Source organism: Hemibagrus wyckioides, linkage group LG22 (genome assembly GCF_019097595.1).
Source record: "Hemibagrus wyckioides isolate EC202008001 linkage group LG22, SWU_Hwy_1.0, whole genome shotgun sequence".
Taxonomy (NCBI): Eukaryota; Metazoa; Chordata; class Actinopteri; order Siluriformes; family Bagridae; genus Hemibagrus; species Hemibagrus wyckioides.
Window position 1 is genome coordinate 15,618,604 of NC_080731.1, and position 18,564 is coordinate 15,637,167.

The 18,564-nt window shown below is 42.4% G+C and overlaps 1 protein-coding gene across 8 annotated transcripts in view; it reads right to left on the reverse strand.

The window, feature by feature from the left end:
- smtnb (smoothelin b) overlaps positions 1-18,564 on the reverse strand; it is a 54,451-nt gene that overhangs the window by 12,349 nt on the left and 23,538 nt on the right. For all 8 annotated transcript variants that reach the window (XM_058374623.1, XM_058374618.1, XM_058374620.1 and 5 more), the window contains exons 6-10: positions 17,457-17,544; positions 10,348-10,724; positions 9,513-9,561; positions 8,443-8,940; positions 5,370-5,434 (exon numbers count right to left, since the gene is read on the reverse strand). In XM_058374623.1, the coding sequence (XP_058230606.1) occupies positions 5,370-5,434; positions 8,443-8,940; positions 9,513-9,561; positions 10,348-10,724; positions 17,457-17,544 (1,077 nt within the window). The remainder of the gene's footprint in view (positions 1-5,369; positions 5,435-8,442; positions 8,941-9,512; positions 9,562-10,347; positions 10,725-17,456; positions 17,545-18,564) is intronic.

Genomic DNA, 18,564 nt, shown 5'->3' on the forward strand with positions numbered 1-18,564 from the left:
AGAAATGCTCATGTTAAAAAGAGAAAAACATGCAATCTATTCATCCAAAGTTTTTTGTCTTGATCTTTTCTAATTTTGTAAAGTGCAAAGCTGATCCTGAAATGTTAAATACAGGAAGTCCGTGCATACAAAACTGCACCAAATCTCAGTGCTAAAAAAATTTACTGCTACTGGTCAATACCCACAAACTACCACACAAACCAAACAAAACAAATACTTAGGTCACACACTGAGCAAAAATATCTTTTGGTACTGAATTTGGCATTTGGATCTGAATTAGGCGTGCTGGCCACAGCTCTGATTAAAGGATTGGACAGGACTGAGCAGTGTGCAGGATGAAGCTGGAGTGGTATGTAACGTGGACAGCAAAAGGAGTATGGCTGAAAGAAGGGCACAGAGGTTAACCCTCACAGTGACAGCTGCTCTTATCTAGGGATAGCACTCAGTCTTTTTTTGGACTATGCGGCTAGTCGAAATGCACAGTTCCTTAAGCCACATAAGCGTACTAGATGGCCTCGTTACTTATTTTAAAAGTGTTGTCTTTGTGTAAATATAAATATCAAGTGAAAAATTTCACTCATTTCCCATGAAAAAATAATGCTGGGTAGAAACTCCCTTGAATCTCTTCAAGAAGCACAATATTGCAAAAGATCCTAAAGTATACCGTGCTGTTGCTACGAGAGATCTGCGAAGATGTGGAGGAAGAGCGTTGAAGAGCAAAAGTAGGTGGATGTGGGATAGGCTCAGGACTGCCATCAGACTGCACTTTGTTTGGAGTTTCAAGTTCTTGATGATCTTGATTTGGTTGAAGTTGAGGTGCGGGAAGCCCGAGAGCGTGAGACAGGGCCTCGATCTGCCTGGTGAGCGTCTCCTGCTGGAGCTGTAATCTTACGTTCTCCTCTTGCAACGCAGCAATGGCTTCAATAGCTGGTGTGACCTGAGCCACGGCTTCTTCGAGACGTGCGCCGATGTGCTCACCAAATGCCTTTAGATCGCAGTGGATCTCTTGCACAGCACATTGGAGAGTGAGCTCCAGTCTGGCCACTTCCTCATCGGTGCTTCTTCCATCCTTATCTGGAGGGTCATCAACTATAGAATCGGCAAGAAGATCTCCGATCACTGCCTCCAGTCCAGACTCTGAGCACTCGTCATCCAGCATGGTGAGGGGAGCTATCTGGTCTTCTGAGGCTGCCATGAGCTCCAGGTCGACACCAGGCATGGTGAGGTTTAAAGATAGTTGGGATTCACTGACACACAGGAGCCTGGACTTCAGAAGGGTTCTTCCAATTCTTTTAGCAATTATATGAAAGCAAACAAAAGATGAAACCTTTCGATGCTGTACAAGGTACAGGCTACCGAGTTTGCTGGGACAATCCCAGCTCTTTATACCCTCACCCCACCCCCCACCCCCCACCCCCACACACTCTCTCTCTCTCTCTCTCTCTCTCTCTCTCTCTCTCACTCACACACATACACACATCTTCTCTTCAACTGGTCAGAACAGGAGAGCCAATAACCAGGCCTGGAATGCAGTCACCATGGCTGCAAAGGCCCAGTGCAGTCCCTCTAGCTCAGGTGCCACAGCCATGTCTATTTATCACCAGTCATTCCATTATTCTAGTGTATAAACACCCTTCAGCCTCTACCGCTGTCTATTTAGAGCTCTTGCCCTTCACACCTCAACCATCAGACAACAGGCAGCCATGTGGCAGCGGGTGAACTGCGCTTCTTTTTCAAGTCATACACACTAAATGAAGTGTGGGCAAATGTTAAATAAACGGAAAGCCCATTCTAGTGGAGTGCGAAGACTTACAGAGCTTAATCGGTATCTAAACCCGATTTAGAATTAAAGCTCAGAAACCAGTATGAACTAATCTGACGACTGCAGGAATTCCCCATCATTTTGTCCTGCTCCTGCTATGCCTCTGGTACTGACCGAGGAGAACAGAATATCATCCTTTTCAAACCAGAATCCACAACCATGTACTACGATGGCCGAGAAGTGCAAAACAAAACAGCAAATTGGAATACAAAATAAAACAAAACAAACAAAACCAAAATACGAAAACAAAATAAAAATGAAAAAATAAATCTGAAAACAAAATTTTAAAAAATCCAAAAACAAAATAAATCTGAAAACAAAACAATAAACCTGAAAACAAAACAAATCCAAAAACAAAATAAACTCATCCAATCAGTGGTAAGGATTCCATTCGCAAACTATACCTACCTTTTCCAGTTGTTGTGAAATGTTGTGTTTTCAGATTTGTTGTGTTTTCAGAGGTGTTATTTTGTTTTGCTCTTCTCAGCCACCGTAATTTACGCTCTCTCACACTCGGCATCGTCTTTATTCTGCTGTATTCTGTAGCATTCTGAAAGAATCTTTTTTCCTGAGATATATTAAGAGCACCGCATCATCTTTGATGAAGATCCCTGAAATGTTTTTTTTTCTGCGTAAAAGGAAAACGCATTAAGCTGCCAGCAATCCACGTTCAGTGGAAAGTCTAGGTTTCAAAAGACTCTAATGTAGTTTAGTGAGAAATTATTATTTGGCTCTTTGGCAAACTTTGTGCTTGAATAGACCGTTGCATCCTTCCACAAAAATGCCATATGCTCTCTTCCACAATAGATGACATTCTTGCTTGGGATTTCAGCATTCGTGAAAATGTCATATTTCTAAAAATTAGAGTATTTCACTCTATATTAATACAAACAATTCTCTAATCAAATCTCTAAATATAAGGCACTGGGACTTTATCAAAAATCTTGGAATAGTAATGAATATAGCAAGTACTGGCAACCCTGTCAACATTTTACCACCAGGGCAGCAGGTATACACCAATACACCAGATAGCAGCTAAAGAGCTGAAACTAGACTCAGTGTATTCAACTATTAATAGAGTCAAAGTTTATTACAGTTTAGGAAAGAGAGCAGAGTTCACCAAAATGTAAACATTTATTAGACTAGATGAAATGACTGGGTAATTTAAGAATTTGTGTACATCCCTTTTCTAATAAAAGCGAGAAAAGAAAGGCAGCATTTTCAAAGACGAGGTTTTTGTGGTAACGGCATGAGCAGCGAGATGGGAGCATTTATCAACCAGCTGTCCATACAGCGACAATGCCTCTGATCATTCTGGCCACTCACAGCAATACATCTGGCCATTACTGACAGCAGTGCATCTAATAATATCAGCCAGGACTCTATAATGCAGGGCTTCAATCATGCAGAAACATTGCAGAAAATTAGAGGAGGCAGGAACTGAGCTTTCGTTTAATAGATGACTAAAATGAACGGTTCATTTTTCTTAGAAAATGATTTCATAGAGTCAACACCTCAGGTATGTACAGTGCATTATACTTCATGCATGGTGCACACACACACGTAATCTGAACCCGTACTGATGGCACTCTCTCTCTCTATATATATATTATATAATATATATACACACACACATACACACACAAAGACTAGCGGCACCAGCTTTTCAACACCGGCCCAGTGAGTGTTCTGGCACAAGCCGTTGTGATGGGTTTAAAAACGTGCCCTGGCTTTCCGAGTTTTGAAGTGGTTAGTGTTGTTTGAGTGAGAGCTACATCAACAGGTTACAGAAGATGGTTTGGCAGCTGCTTGTTTGCAATGGCAGACTCATGCTAGGAAAATTAGCCTTTGTTTATTATCGAAACGTACCAGACTGCTGAGGATTAGCTGGAAGTCTGGCTCAGAGATTAGAAAGTCAGAAAAAACACTTTCAATAGCTTTTGTTTATTGGTTTCAGTAAAGCCATGCAGTTATTGTCACTTCTAGTCTTCAGAAAGGCTCACTGGCATCACAGGAGTTAAAAGAACAAAGCAAGAAATCCAGTAAAAGTGAGGCATCATGGTGTGTCAGGAGTCGAGTCAAGAGTCGAGACAGGAGTCAAGTCAGGAATCGAGACAGGAGTCGAGTCAGATAAACTGCTTTTCTTCTCTAATGTAGGATTCCCAGCAGGTAACTTCCACTGTGAAAAGGTCTTCTTTTAAATCTTCAGCCACAAAGACTACATCTTGCAGGGAAGCCTGATCAAGACTTTCCAGAAAGTGGGACGGTGAAGGAGATCGTGTATTAACAGATTTGTCCGCATGAACTTTCAGACATTCCAAATTTCCTTTGTTACTTTAATAACAGAAACCTTAGAGTTTCATTCAGTTAAACAAACACCACTGGTCATCTATTAAAGCGACGAGATCCTAATCTCTGGGTGTGTTTGTACAAAACGCTTGTTGCTTTGAATTCTCTGCCGTTTTATGGCTTAATTCGAGTTTAAGCTGGCTGAATAATGCCATTTAAAGGCCTGCACTGCTCCGTAATCTCACACACATCGAGGCGGATTGCAAAAGCATGAAAGACAAGAAAGAAAAGTGCATCATGCCATCAGGACCACCCAAACAGCCCGAGGATCAGTTTCCTGTTTTAAAGTGAGCATAGAAAACAGTGGTCCATGCAGCTCCCCAGATCCATTACTATTAATACTTAAATAAAAATAATCTTTGTGGCATAAAATATTTACCACAGGAATAATTCTTCTGTTCATTTTTACCTGTTCAGGTCATTGTTCTGGCAGTAAAAGCTTTCCTGCTTCTTTATCTGCTTTCCCTCTCACACGTTTCCTGACGTTAATCCTGCGTTTGTCCAGAGTGTCAGTGCTAACCTGATCGTTAACGCTTATCCCTAAACAAGATTACCGCACCTGGCTACACGGCTAGGTGGAGGAGAAAAGGTGTGTGAAGGGAGAAGGCAGACAATTAGAGCGTGACGGTGTGTAAAAACTTGCAAAGTTTAAAAAAAAAAAAAAAATATGCAAAGACTGGGATTCCAAGTCAAATGTAAATAAATCAGCTTGGCGCTGCGTTCGGCTGCCGAGGACTGAAGCAGTGTGTGCTGTGGTGCGTCATTCTGCCTGAGACGGCTCTTTCATTTAGAAATATAATGGGCTGCATTTCAATCAGCTCACTAGTTCAGTAGTCAGGGGGCTGATGAAGTAGTCATATTGAAGGCTGTCTGTGTGTCTCTCTGTCTGTCCGTCTCTCTCTAAGTAAATTCTTCCAGTGCACTGAAACATTTGCCCCCTAAACCCAGGGCGCATCGATGCGCACTATGTTCACTTACAGGTCATATGTTCAAACAAATTGAACTCTGAGCCAACTTCAGTTACAAATGAAAAGCAGCTTGTTATCATTGCTGTGGCTCTTAAATGATTTAGTGAACTTTATTTGGCATTTGTTTGAGTCTAACAATTAAAATACATGGTATAGGACACACTGATTCACTACCTAGGGAACTAGAGAGCTGATTGAGACGCAGCCTTACGGTGTAAATGCAGCGGTACCTTGAGGGAGGATCCTGTGGAGCCTGTGAGCTTGAATGGTGTTGCTCTCAGACCAAGAGTCAGCTCTAAAAGGAAAAAAAGAAAACAAAAAACAAAATGAGGATTATATATTCATTCACACTCACCTGCCACTTTATTAGAAACTATCTAAGGAGCCAATCACGTGGCAGCAGTACAATGCAGAATCATCACAGAGGCTCTGGGGGTGTGGGGTATGATTGCTGGTGACCTTCTGCTGTTGTAACCTCATTACTGCTCAAGGAGAAGCTTTTCAGCTCAGCACAGACGTAAAGAGTGATTACTTGACTAACCTTTTATGCATTGTGCTGCTGATATATACTTGTTTGGATGTTGTTGTTGTCATTATTATTATTATTATTTTGTTTGCCTGCTCACTGCTACAATAATGTTAGTGACATCTTACCATAACCTTGCTGTAACTATAGCAACAAGACGCCTACTGTATAAACAAACCATGATAAGGCAAAATCTGAACATGTGTACATCTCTCTCTTCATACACACACACACACAGATACACATGTCCCAGCACTAAAGTCGCACTGTTTGAATGTTACGGTAAATATTTAAGTGAAACAGACTTAATGCACATCTCTCTGCGTACATTAAGGCATACGGATGGTGCGGGATGATGTGAGATGGTGGAAAACATTTGCCATTAACTCGGTTATTTAATCCGTCGCACTGGTAGCGCCCAGAGCTTTAAACCGAGCAGAGGAGCAAGTCCCTGAGCTGCGAAACAAAATCACAAGATCTATCCAGCGCTCAGGTCTTGGCTTGTACAGTGTTTGAGGAGGAATTATTCAATAATGAGATGAAAGACAAACCAAACACAACATTCTCAACAATCAACTTTTAAATTCTAGTAAAATCTTTGTGATGTCTGAGTTTTTGTGGTGATTCTGCTGCGGATCATCTCCACGTCATTTTACTGTGAAATCTCATGTCCCAGAATGCAGTGCAGCTATATGCTGAGTTATTGTAGAGACAAGGATAACAGAGAGCTTTTTAAGCTCTTACAGCTGAAAGAGACTGATGGATTAAAGCACCGCTGCATCGATCTATTTATGCAGATATACAGCGAAGGCTCAGTCCCACTCCTCCACTATCACCAGTCTGTGGGGTCAAATGGCATTGTGGGTAATGTTGAGTGAAGTCAAAAAAATCAAACACATTTAAACTAAAACCTCCACTAAAAGATGAGCTCATTATTAAGGTCAATATTAAAGCTTTCCAGGTTTCCAAGGATTCAGTAGCAGTCAGGCTTTGATGTAAAAGTCATTGAATATTAAATATCAGTCGCACCACCTCGCCTCACGAGTTTACAGCAATTTAACCCTGATCTGTTTTCCATCTACAGGGAAAAGAGCTGCACAGTGAAGGTTCACGCTCGGATCTTGGCTCGGGCTCAAGGTGGTGATTTTGATCCCAGCTGCCGGCGGCCATCGCGTCTCCGGAGGAACTCGTCCCTCCTGCTGGATAATGCTTTGAGCAAAAGTGCGAGATAAATGACAGAATGGAAACATGGAGGCTTTCAAATATGCCCGGACTGCTTCTAATGCTGGGATGAGCAGAGTGCTTCCAAAAAAGGAAGATAGAGCTGTGGCACAGTGACACATGCACAAATACACACCCTGAGAGAAAGACAGAAAGAGTGCGAGAGTGTGTGTGTGTGTGAGTAAGACAGAGAGAGAGACAGAGAGAGAGAGCCGAGTCCTAGCTTGCTTGTGATTACAGAGAACAGCGCTTATCTGGTTGGCCTTCTCACAGCTGCTAAGCAGTAACCTTTAATTAGCGGATTGTAAAGTAAAGCTTTTAGTGCGGTGTTTCGCCCCATGATTGTTAACACTCAGGACATCATTCGCTCTCAATGTTTAATCTTCAACAGTAAATATGTACCTTCTTAATCTGCATTGAGCGACAGAGCAATCTACAGCGTTCCTAAGTTAACTAAATAGCCAAGTAGGAGGGGGGGGGGATAAATAAAGAAAAGCCCTGATCTGCTATACCCCACTGTAATTATGGTACAATTTGTCATTTTAACAAATGGCTTGATTTCCTAACGTTATTCACGTTCGAATGATTTCTAACATGGCTGCCAAATACCCTAATGCACGGTCTCGCAAACTAATGCACCATAAGCGGCGCATTCCATTTAACCGATTCACTCTGCACTGTTAAAGACATTACGCTGTGGATTTTCATCTTAGACTTAAGAATAAAATATCCATATACTATCAGGAATATATCTGCTCAGCTGGCGTTAACTGTTCTACAATTGTTCAGGATTTAGCAATTAAAAAAACTTGTTGAATTTAAGTAGTAGCTAGGAAGCTTCACAGAGAAAAACAAAAACAAGTGCTGAAGTGTGTCCACTCTGGGTCACTGCGGGAGAATCGAGGATCAGATATCTAAAAGTGTGTTATCTGAAATGGTGTGTGTTATTCAGATTAAAGAGGAATAAGGTGTGCAAGGATTTACTGAAGTAAGTAAGTGTGGGATGAGTAAATTGCTCATCATTCCCGTGTCCTGGGGAATCCAATTATATTAATAAACATGAGCACATCTGGATTCCTGGGACAAGCAGATTGTGTATCTGGGCTACTGTTTTACAGCCTCTTTTTCACTGATCAGATTAAAAAACAAAAAAACAAAAAAAAAAAAAACCACCCTACAAAACATTTCTAACTTGTGTAGACATTTAAGCACACCACTGTATAGCTGCTTGGTATACTTGATAATGGAGTGTGATTTTACATGATCTAGCTTGAGCTACTAATCCATGTTACGCTGCACACATCAGCTATCAAATCTGCTCATCTCCAGAAGCTACTTTTACAAGCTGAACAAATGAACCGACAAACTATTTTATTTACAAATGTGAAAACGGCGTCGTTTTCGGTAGAGGATGTGGACCGAGGCTTCACAGAAGAGGTTTCACGCATTTTCGTTTCATTTTAGGGTTAAATCTTTTCCTCAAACTTGCACATCATGCATGCACTCGAGCATTAAAAGTGGAACACATCTTCTGATCCCTAGATTTAAAATCCTACCTGTTCTCTGTGCAGCAGAGCTCGTGTGGATTCGTGGCATGGCTCCGGAAATGGACGTGGATGATGATGACGAAGACGTCTGAGTCGCCAAGGTTCTCCCATCTTTGATCTCGATGGTCAGGAAGGCCTTCATGTTGGAATGAGGATCTCCCTGGACTTCCTGTGTGTCTGAAGATGCAGTTCCCCTGGGAGTCTCTCCCTCTTCTGAGCTGCAACAAGCACTCCTGACATTTTCACTAGTGCCCTGAGGCCCGCCCACTGCATGCTCTGATTGGTCGAGGTTCACCCCGCTGTCTGAGAAGGAAGGAAGGGATGAAGAGAAGTCCTGAGCGTGATCTTCGGGCTCGGAGTGTGCTGGGTTAGAGGTGAAGGTTCCCCTGTGGACGCTTCTCTGCACATTCCTCTTCTCGGTGGAAACTTCTGCAGGTTCTGTAAACTTGCGCACTCGGTCACGGACTGAACCTCCTCGGCTGAATGATGGATAGCACGACGCGAATGCTGGAAAGAAAGAACACGTGAAATGCAAAGGCAAATATGGATCGGAAAAGCTATTTACACACGGGTTTTTTTTGTTTTAAATACAAGGACAGATGTTGAGCAGACTATGAGCAAACAAATGAACATGCAAAAGAAGATGAATTATAGCCAGGTCTCTAGGTGTGTCCCAAAACCCTCTCTTCTTACTGAAGCTGATATAAAAGTAGGATTCTTCTCTTTAAAATCATAAGGAAATAAAAGGGGGGGTTAAAAAGAACACATTACAAACTCGCATTGAACTGGTCCCTAAGCGCACACATGCCGTGATTGCCCTATTCGGTCATGAACACGAATGAGGGATTTGGGACGCAGCCATCAGACAGTGGGGGAGGGCAGGACGTCTTGATACTGCAAAGACAAGGAACACCTTTTTTCCCCTTCTGTCCTGAGCTTTAATCATAAAACTAGGAGACTAGTGTCCTAGAAGGTTCTGTTAAGCTAAAGGAACAAAAACATTTCAATTATTTTTTTAAATACATAAGAAATACCAGAAAATGCAGATTTATTGTACTGCATATAACATTCAAATTTACCTGCATCGTTTCTCACAGGAAACAGTGAAGTGTTTGTGCTGGACGTGTCCTAGAGTGAAAACACAGCAATCGACACGTAAAGTTCATGTACAGACAAATATCAACACAAGGAATTATGCTGGCATCCTGTAAAGAGGTGTGTTTGATATTTGCAGGATCCATCTCAAAAAAGGTGCAGTATATTTATTGCTTCTATAATATTGTTTAAAGCTGGAATGTCTGAATACAATCAACTCAGTGATGGCTGCAGCTTTATCTTTATCAAACACCTGAGTAAAAAACTATGCGCTTAATGCATCATGTGCTAGTTGTGTTTCAGCCATGTGCTAGACACTTCCACTGGAATCCTGAACCTGAGAAATTGATCTTGCGGTCTATCTGAACCATTCATTCATCAACAGGCCATGAAGTTAACTGGCGTGTCAGTGTTTTGTGTGCTTAGAACAGATTTTGTTAGAACCAGGCACAATCGAAGACTAGTGGTTAGTGTGGGTGAAGTCCAGCAGCCAGCTGTGTGCGCATGTGTCATCTACCCCTGGCATACCCACCACTGACTCCTCCATCCTGTGCTGTATTGAACAGACAGAAGGTTGAAGAGGGGGAAAACTAGAGGCCAGTGTGTTTATGTAACATGGAAACTGACCTCCTATAAAGCTGTCTGTCGTTCCAATAAAACACTAATGTTTATGGTAGGTGCCTAAACAAGGCTGTTATAAAAAGCAGAACATGGCGTCAAGATAAAATTCACCTACAGCTGTACAGCACCTCCTGGAGGAACCACTATGACATGAATCTGGACTCATTAGAGTTTCATTAGCTGTGGTGAAGGTGTTACCTTCTGCTTCAGCACGCTGTCTTCAGATGGCTTTTTAATGGCACGTCGTCGCTGTATGGAGGAGATTGAGGTGTCTTCAGGGGCGTCTATGCCGTTGCTTGTAGAAGAACATGGCTCTGTGATCTTCTCCTGAGCGTCAGACTCCGTGTCGGTGCTTGATGAGGATCCGCCAGGTCCCTCGTCCACTTGCTCCGACGTGCACACTCTGGAGCAATTGTGGGAGCCGGGACTCCGCGCTGAAGCGCTAGAATTGGAATGGGTCCGGTACCGAGGAATGACATCGGAGGGTGGACAGTCGAGCTCGGAGCAGGTGGTCAGAGGGCAGGACACCTTCTCCTGGAGTGGGTCCAACACCAACACCATGTCAGAGTTACAGCCTAGAACACAGAAAAGGAATCTGTACAGATTGTTGTGGCCAGGCCTAAGATGGCTATCTTAATATCTTTTTCCTGGTACAACAAACACATCTGGATGAATGAACAGCATCTAGGTAGCTTTCTTCTATAACTGAGCTTCAAATAAAATTTTTTTTAAAAAACCTTTAAAAAAAATTAAAAATCATGAACTGCAGCTTAGTATGTTACAAAGAAACTCAGTGACAAAACTTACTGTTACAAAGCACTGACACTGGAGACTCCTTCCACATACAAACAATAAATGTCTCCTTAACAAACCACAGCTTCACCAGGTCAAAAACTCTCTGCTCATACGTTATATTTTACATCTGTAGTGTAATGTAGGGCATTGGTGGCTTAGTGGTAGGTTTCTCACCTACCATGCGGAAGGCCCAGGTTCGATTCCCAGCCAATGCCCAAACCCCAGGCACTGAATGCAGTGCCGGTCCCAAGGGCATCCGGCGTAAAACCTGTGTCAAGTTGTTGTGCAAGTTGGTCTGCTGTGGTGACCCCTCAGACACAGGGAGCAGCCGAAAGATCAACAACAACAAAAGTAATGTAGTGTAGTGTGGGTGTAGTAAAGCAAAGCACAATTTAGTGAAGTATAGATTAGTGCAGTGTACTGTAAAGTAGTATAAACAAGAAAAAAAAAATGTTGCTGCAACGATCACAAAAACTCCTGGAGCGACTGATAAGTGTCTCTCTGGAAAAATGTCAAAAAAAAAAATAGCTTGCAGGTTGATTCACATACTTTGGAAATGAAAGAGAGAGTTAAGCTCACACTGTAATACTTCTCTTTATAAAAACCTGCCATTAAACTTCACTGTTCAGAAGCAGGGTATTAACTCTATAATAGCTGTTTGTATGCACTGAAGAGCACCATTAACCCGGTGCTTGGAACTCCGGCAGCTGTGAGAGCACTAGATCTAATAGATCATGTTAAATGGTATGATGTATATTAATGTTCTATTATTATTATGATATTAAGTAAGCTTCACACATAACACCGACAAAAATGTGCTTGGGTCAGGTTTCCTGATGGTCTGCTGCGTTTCACATGTGTACGCCACACCCCGCTCCAGACCGTCATCCGTTTTACAAGGTAACACTCCAATTTGCACGTAATCCATCAAAGGGAGAAAAACAGAGACATGTGTTTGAGCACACATTGTGCTTGGTAAGCCTCTGTTCTTTTTTGCAAGCAAACTGTTTTAAAGGTTTTCCAAAGATTTTAAAGACGTTCCTTAATTGAACTCGCTCGCACGTTCCTCTGAGTCACGAGGGAGTCGGAGGCGAGCGCTAACTGCCTGCTCCGGTCTCAGATGGATGCCGGAGTGTGTGGTGAAGGGTGAGAAAAGCCTTCCTCGTATCCTTCTCACTAAACTACGCTGCGGTCGGAGAGCGCACAGCCGCAGCCTTAATGCACCGAGGCTCAAACGGGGGCACGAAAACAAACGCTTTGAATGCAGTCACGCAGGGGCTTCCATGGTCTGGCATTTCAAAACATTTTTGGAGCCTTAGTTACGGGGAAAGAAAAAAAAAGAATAAAATGAATGGTTTTAGCACATAGAGGCCCAGACACACAGGACGTGAACGAGTCCTGAGCCTGAGTGTTTTTTTTTAAAAGGGGGGGGGTTGCTGAGGGTGGAGATAGAGACATTTCCTGTCACTGTATATGCAACTGGGTGCACGGCTGGACGACAGGAAATGAGGATCCAAGCACAGGATGTGAAGGGTGGACTCATCAGGTCAATGATTGGTGGCTCTAGTACATACAGGATATTGTGATGTAAAGCTTCAGTATCTAGATCAACTTTTAAGAGAAGTTAATACGCAAAATACAAAAAAAACCCACTTTTTTCTGGTTTGAGTACTTGGTTTCAGACGGCTAGAGTACAAGGTCAAGTGAAGGAAAGACACTAAACTCCTTTAAGGTAATAAAGCGTCTGAGCAGATCGGTGTCGTTCTGAGCACAGGAATCGACCCTGATGCTTTTCACATCTGCTGAGGAAGTGCAGCTTTGTCTCCACCGCTGGCTCCGGGATCGCAGTAGGAGCGCGCCGTTCACTTTATTACTGCGTCTGCTCGCACTCAGCTTCCAGGTGTTTGTGCAGACGCTCTGAAACGGGCTTTTCAACACCCAGCACTTCAGATGCTGATTTACGTTGTTTGTCTTCTAACAAGGACTTCAAGTCTTCAGAGTGTAAACTGTTTTCCAATAACCTCTAGAAGAACAACATCCACATACACTCTCTCATGGAAATATATTATATTGCTTTTTATAACTTTAAAAGAGCACTTCATGTTTGTTGTAGCTGCTATTTTAGTGTGTGCTGCCATACGACAACTTGGTACAACAATAGGAACAGTGCTAGTGAACATTTAATTATATGCCTGGGAAACGACCATATATATATATAAATAGATATGAAAACTACAGACTTTCCTTAAATATGTTTCACTTTTGTACTCAACCAGAAATAAAAGTAGGAGTAAAACCTGTGCTGATTCACCAGTAAAATGCTACTTTAAACATCTGCTTTTTCGGGACACGCCTACATCTAGTCCTAATGGTAAAAGGGAAAGATTTCCGGTCACTTGGTCACTGTGAGTTGCTACAAGGAAATAATCATGGAAGCATTCTGTTCATTAAATCCTGCCCACCGTCATCTATACTGTCTATATGCTCCTCTGTTTTAATAAGACAGGATGAGCAGGATCATGGCGGACGTTTTGACAGGCGATATATCTAACTGCTATTTATATATCTATCTATCAGCTCATGTGAGAATGTGACCCTGCACTAGTAGCAAGGTGTTAGATATCTTGTTTTTATTAAACATCCGAGTTTGTTAAACCGATGTGATCTTTGCAAACGTCATCTTATTAAAAGAAAAAAAGATTTCTGTTATTTTGGTCAAATGTACTGTAGGTATCAAAAGGCAGAAAGCTCTGCGTAAAAGCTCTCTGCAGGCGCTGTTTCTCTTGACATACGCCGGTGTTTAGCCACTTACTTACATAGTTGAGTAGATACATACGGAGTCAGATAGACAGATAGAGTGCCAATGCTTATGGAGCTAAGTAGACAGACAGACAGACAGACAGATAGGGGTATGGTCTTCATCAGTGAAAGATGAATTAAGAGACTCTGTTAAATCTACACTGACAGAGCGAGAGGGAGAGAAGAGGGAAGAGAAGAGCTTCAGGCCTTGCATACTCAGGTGTGTATGAGATTTCATGAATCATGATCATTCCCAGTCTGAACATTCTGTCTATGTGAATGGGGGTTGTGAGTTTTCCTAACTCCCATCAGTTTGAGTATCAGGACAGACAGCTTGAAAGTTTCTGCTTAATTTGCTGGAAGCAGTTTGAAAGCTTATTGATTTATAACAGTGAGGAATTTTTTTCCTGATGGTCAATGGGAATTTTAGCCACTTTGAGTCATTTCAATCAGTTAGGAAAGTCAGATTAGTAAAAACAGCTGGATAGATGGATCGATAAAAAGTTCTGTTTGAATTAGTGGTAGGAATTTTACACTGTTTCAAATTACACTCCTGTCTCATGCGACATGTACGTCTACCTCACTCTTCCTCACTCCTTACTAACCCTTGGTCAAACTCTAAAGCATCAAGTCTTATCCAGAAAGAGTTAGTGTGTGTGTAGGGTTTCCTTCCAATTTAGCAGACACACCTATTAAAAGAATACTAAAAGCCAAGATCAGATTATTCGGGTAGTATTTGTACACAAAGACAAAAAACAAATAACTGATGACCAGCAGAAGTTTTAGAAAGGTCGCTGTAAAAGATGTGGAATTTAGATGTGGGTCGCTCTAAATGCTGTGGTTGCTCCAAATGTGGTGTGGTGTGGAAAAGAGGAGGACTAGAGGAGATTTAAATGTCACATCCCTTCAGAAAAGGACAGTACTGTTTTATCTAAAGCTCCCCACTATAAAATGTCCAATCAGTGTGCAGTAAACTACAGCGACTCAGTTTATGACAAAAAAAATGGCATGTAGAAATCATGTGTCCTTCTGTCACACTGAGTGGCTGCCAAACCTCAAGCACATTGTTTTCCATCTGCATAAACAAAGCCACTGTTTGAAACAATTGCTGCATTATAGAGCGACCGAAGTGGAGCGGACGTCAGTGTGAAGCGAGCCTCGCTCAGGTTAAGCTCAGGTCACTGCAAAAATTAGTTTCAAAATCGGTTAGGGTTGTGTAAGAGTCGGGTATACAAGACGCACATCCCACCAGATTTTTCTGTCCTGGATCATCCTTCGGCCATCAAACCACACGTTACACGACTTGCCCAGAACGTGTCCCAGAGTTCCCAGTAATGATGTCTGGTTCTCAGAGGCTGAGCTCTAAGCAGAAGTTCTCGAGTGCAAACATGTCAGAGGTGGTGTGTGTTGTCACACACATTACAGTTTATATACACATCATAAAAAATTCAGCATGTTTTAAATCAGGACAGAGGTTTGGATTCGACACACCTCACACCACAGAAGGTCTAGTCTAAAAGCAGAGAGATCTGTTGGGGCATGGTGGTGGCTTCACAGCTGATTGTGACTGAGCAGAAGGTGCTTCCTAAGCTGGGTGATATTAAGAAAAGATTGTAATCAAGATCATCAGTTATCCTCCATAAATGAACTGAAGTTGGGCCATTTTCTTGTTTACACACCCGTACACTGGGCTCATTGTGTGGCTTTGAGGACGGTTTTTAAATAGGAGGAACTCCTGCTGCTCTGAGGTTTCGAGAGAAAAGGGCCAAGCGCTCAGCCAAAAACATGGACAAAAACGTGAGAAAATACTGCGTTTCTTTGCTAGAACTGTACATCAGTCCCTTTAGGAAATTGTTGCGGCCAAGACAATAATACTTGATTTTGTGTGTTTTATTTTGCAGGAAATCTACATGAATTGGTGAAATCGCAAGCAGTCTTACTAGTGAAGAAAGACCCATGTAATGACTTTCTATGATCGCTCACCTCAAGTTCAATGCACATGAATGAAAGAGAGCTTTGGCTGAATGTGTGATGTAATGATGTCACATGATGCGTCTCGGTCCAAATCACTGCTGTGCTAATTTGTTGCATGCTTGATTTTGTGTTTCTGGAGGAACTGGAAAAGTCTTACCTCATTTCAAGTCAAGAAGATTTATTGTCTTTTACCATTTAGATATATCTGCTGCAGTACACAGAAATGAAATGTTTCCCTAGGACTAAGACACAGAGCTACATAAAACCTTTAAACAGCAGGAAAAGCCTCATGATTAATACACTTTGTGGAAAAAAGCCCAACAAAAAGCAAGCAAGCCGTCAGCCTGTATTTATCCTAAACAGAGCTATTCCTGAAACCACAGTGGGAATTCATGTCACGCCGAATTATCCGGAGAGAGAAGGAAGAAAACGTCCTGCAGGATTTCAGAAGATCACATCCTCCAGATTTAAGGTTGTGTTCCTGTCAGCTCATCTATCCTACACGACTATACACTTAACTTCCAGCTGATAGGAGACTGGGACCATGTAATCACTCGGACTGGTCAAGTCGAGGAAGTTTGCTTTTATTTTGTTTGTTTTCTTGCTGCTGTGCTGTTGCTTTTAACTTTTAGGCTAAAGATCGCACTGAAATGTAAACATCCTTCCAGATTCCATGATAGCGTGGAAAGGATTTCCTCTGAGTGGGAGTGCTCCGGGGGGTGCGTTAACTTCTGAGCAAATCCGCGGCTACCGTAATTAGATGTTTATGATTGAACGTTAAGATTGTTGTTGATTGTCGTTCTCATGTGCGTTAATGTGTACGAGAAGTACCAGCGTGCCGCTGTGTTCTGTACTACAGAACAGTTCACCGTGTTCAGAGTGAAGTGTGCGCTCATGTGCTCAGCTCCGCATCTCCCTGTACTCGCCCCAAACTTCCTGTTTCTTTGTGTCTCATCGGATAACAAACAGCGACTTCCCAAACGGTCTCGCGGCAAGTTTGGAGCAGAGGAAAAAAAATAAAAAAGCCAAAGACAGCTAAATTACTGGTTAGAGGAGCTAAGCATAGACGAGCAGAACCACACATGTCCGTGAAGGCCATGAAGAACCTAAACACGCTGCTATTGGCACAGGAGAGAAGAGTAAAGAGAAACTGACAAGGTAGTGAACTCACTTGGATCTTAAGTGAACCAGAAGAGATGTAATAGAGCATAAAGTAAGCAATTATTTATGGTCATTTAATGAGTAGTGCTGGATGAATGCCTCAGGCATACAGAGGTGGCCGTTCCCACAGAACCGGGACTACACCCTCTAAACAAACTGCGGTTCCAGCCACATGAATACCAGACCAATCACCAAGGACATAATCTCCGGGGTTTTCGACTTGTGAAACACTTCTAAATTGTCTTTTGAGGAGAAATATGAGAAGACCTAAAAATATCGGGATAAATTCGCCCCTTATATAAACAGGTGTTTGAGCGGGCAGGCGTTCCGGCCATCAGGAAACACAATGCTACTGTAGCGTGACACAGGCCACGGTAGCACCAAGTACTGACCCATTCCTGTACACACGCACTACACTGAGAGGACGTTCACATGACTGGCTGCGAGGCGAGAGAGAGAGCTGCTTAACACAGTTCCGCTCAGGTTAGTCGTGTAATCTGTCAAATGGTCAAGGGCACCGTGTGGAGAGAAAAAAAAAAGAAAAAAAAGGTTTATGGTGTTGTTGATGGTTAACTGACCTGTTCTAGGGGCCTCTTTGCTCTGTGCTTGGCTGTAGTGGAGTTTCTCGATCCGGTCAGACTTGTCCACGGTTTCCTTTGGTGTGTCCTGAAAGCAAAAAAATTATTAAACAAATATGAAAATGTTCAGAGTAAAGTCATGAAATCACAGTGGTGTTCATTACGAGTGCTGAAGAAGGTGAGAGACTTGTCAGTTGAAATGCATTAACAAACCGGCAAGATGTTAAAATCTGAGCTGTGTATGTCTTTCTCTCTCTATCACACACACACACCTGTAGTGTGTTACAACTACAATAACATGGCTCACTATAACAGTAGGTCCATCTGTAAGGTGGATCTTCGGCTGCACACACACACACACAGAGTGATTTTATCGCTGTACTACGAAGTCGTCGGTAGGCGTTCTTACTCCCGGTTGCCATAGTGACCACGTTTATCAATCGGCAGTTCACAGGGAAAATATATGATCTCTGGTCTCAGGATGCACTTATCGTTTCTATAGTAACGGCTCATTCACTGCACTGAATTTTTAGTAAACAATACACTTATATCGATGCTGTGGTATAACAAGAATAAAACGCTTACTGTTGTCTGCCATGCTGTTATGGGAAATTAATCAACGGTGTTAACAGTAAGTCCGCTTCACGATCGTGGCACGTCACAGATTACATGGAATCCCATTGTGGATTTAGAGAAAGAGCTTCGACAGAATGTTAAAGCTTTCTGCTTTCTAAATGTTGGTAATGATTCATTCTTCCTCCTGATCTTAACTCCTCTCGAAATAAGCAGCAAGCTCTAACAGGTGTATGACACGGATGTGTGTGTAGGCGAGAAACAGTCACTCACATGAGTTTTCACAACATCAGGCTACTCGTCTACTCAGTTGGTTTTTTTTGTTTTTGTTTTAACTGACAGTGACCTTGAGCACCTGCTGTAAGTGTATTAGGGGCTGCTGCGGGACGACAAGCAAGCACTCGTCTGTCATGACTAATTACTTCCATCACTCCAACATGCAGGTGTGTGTGTGAGCGCGTGTGTGTGTGTGTGTGTGTGATGTCCAAACACTATTTTACGGCATGCCTTGGTGGTTGTGTTGCTCTTTATTCAA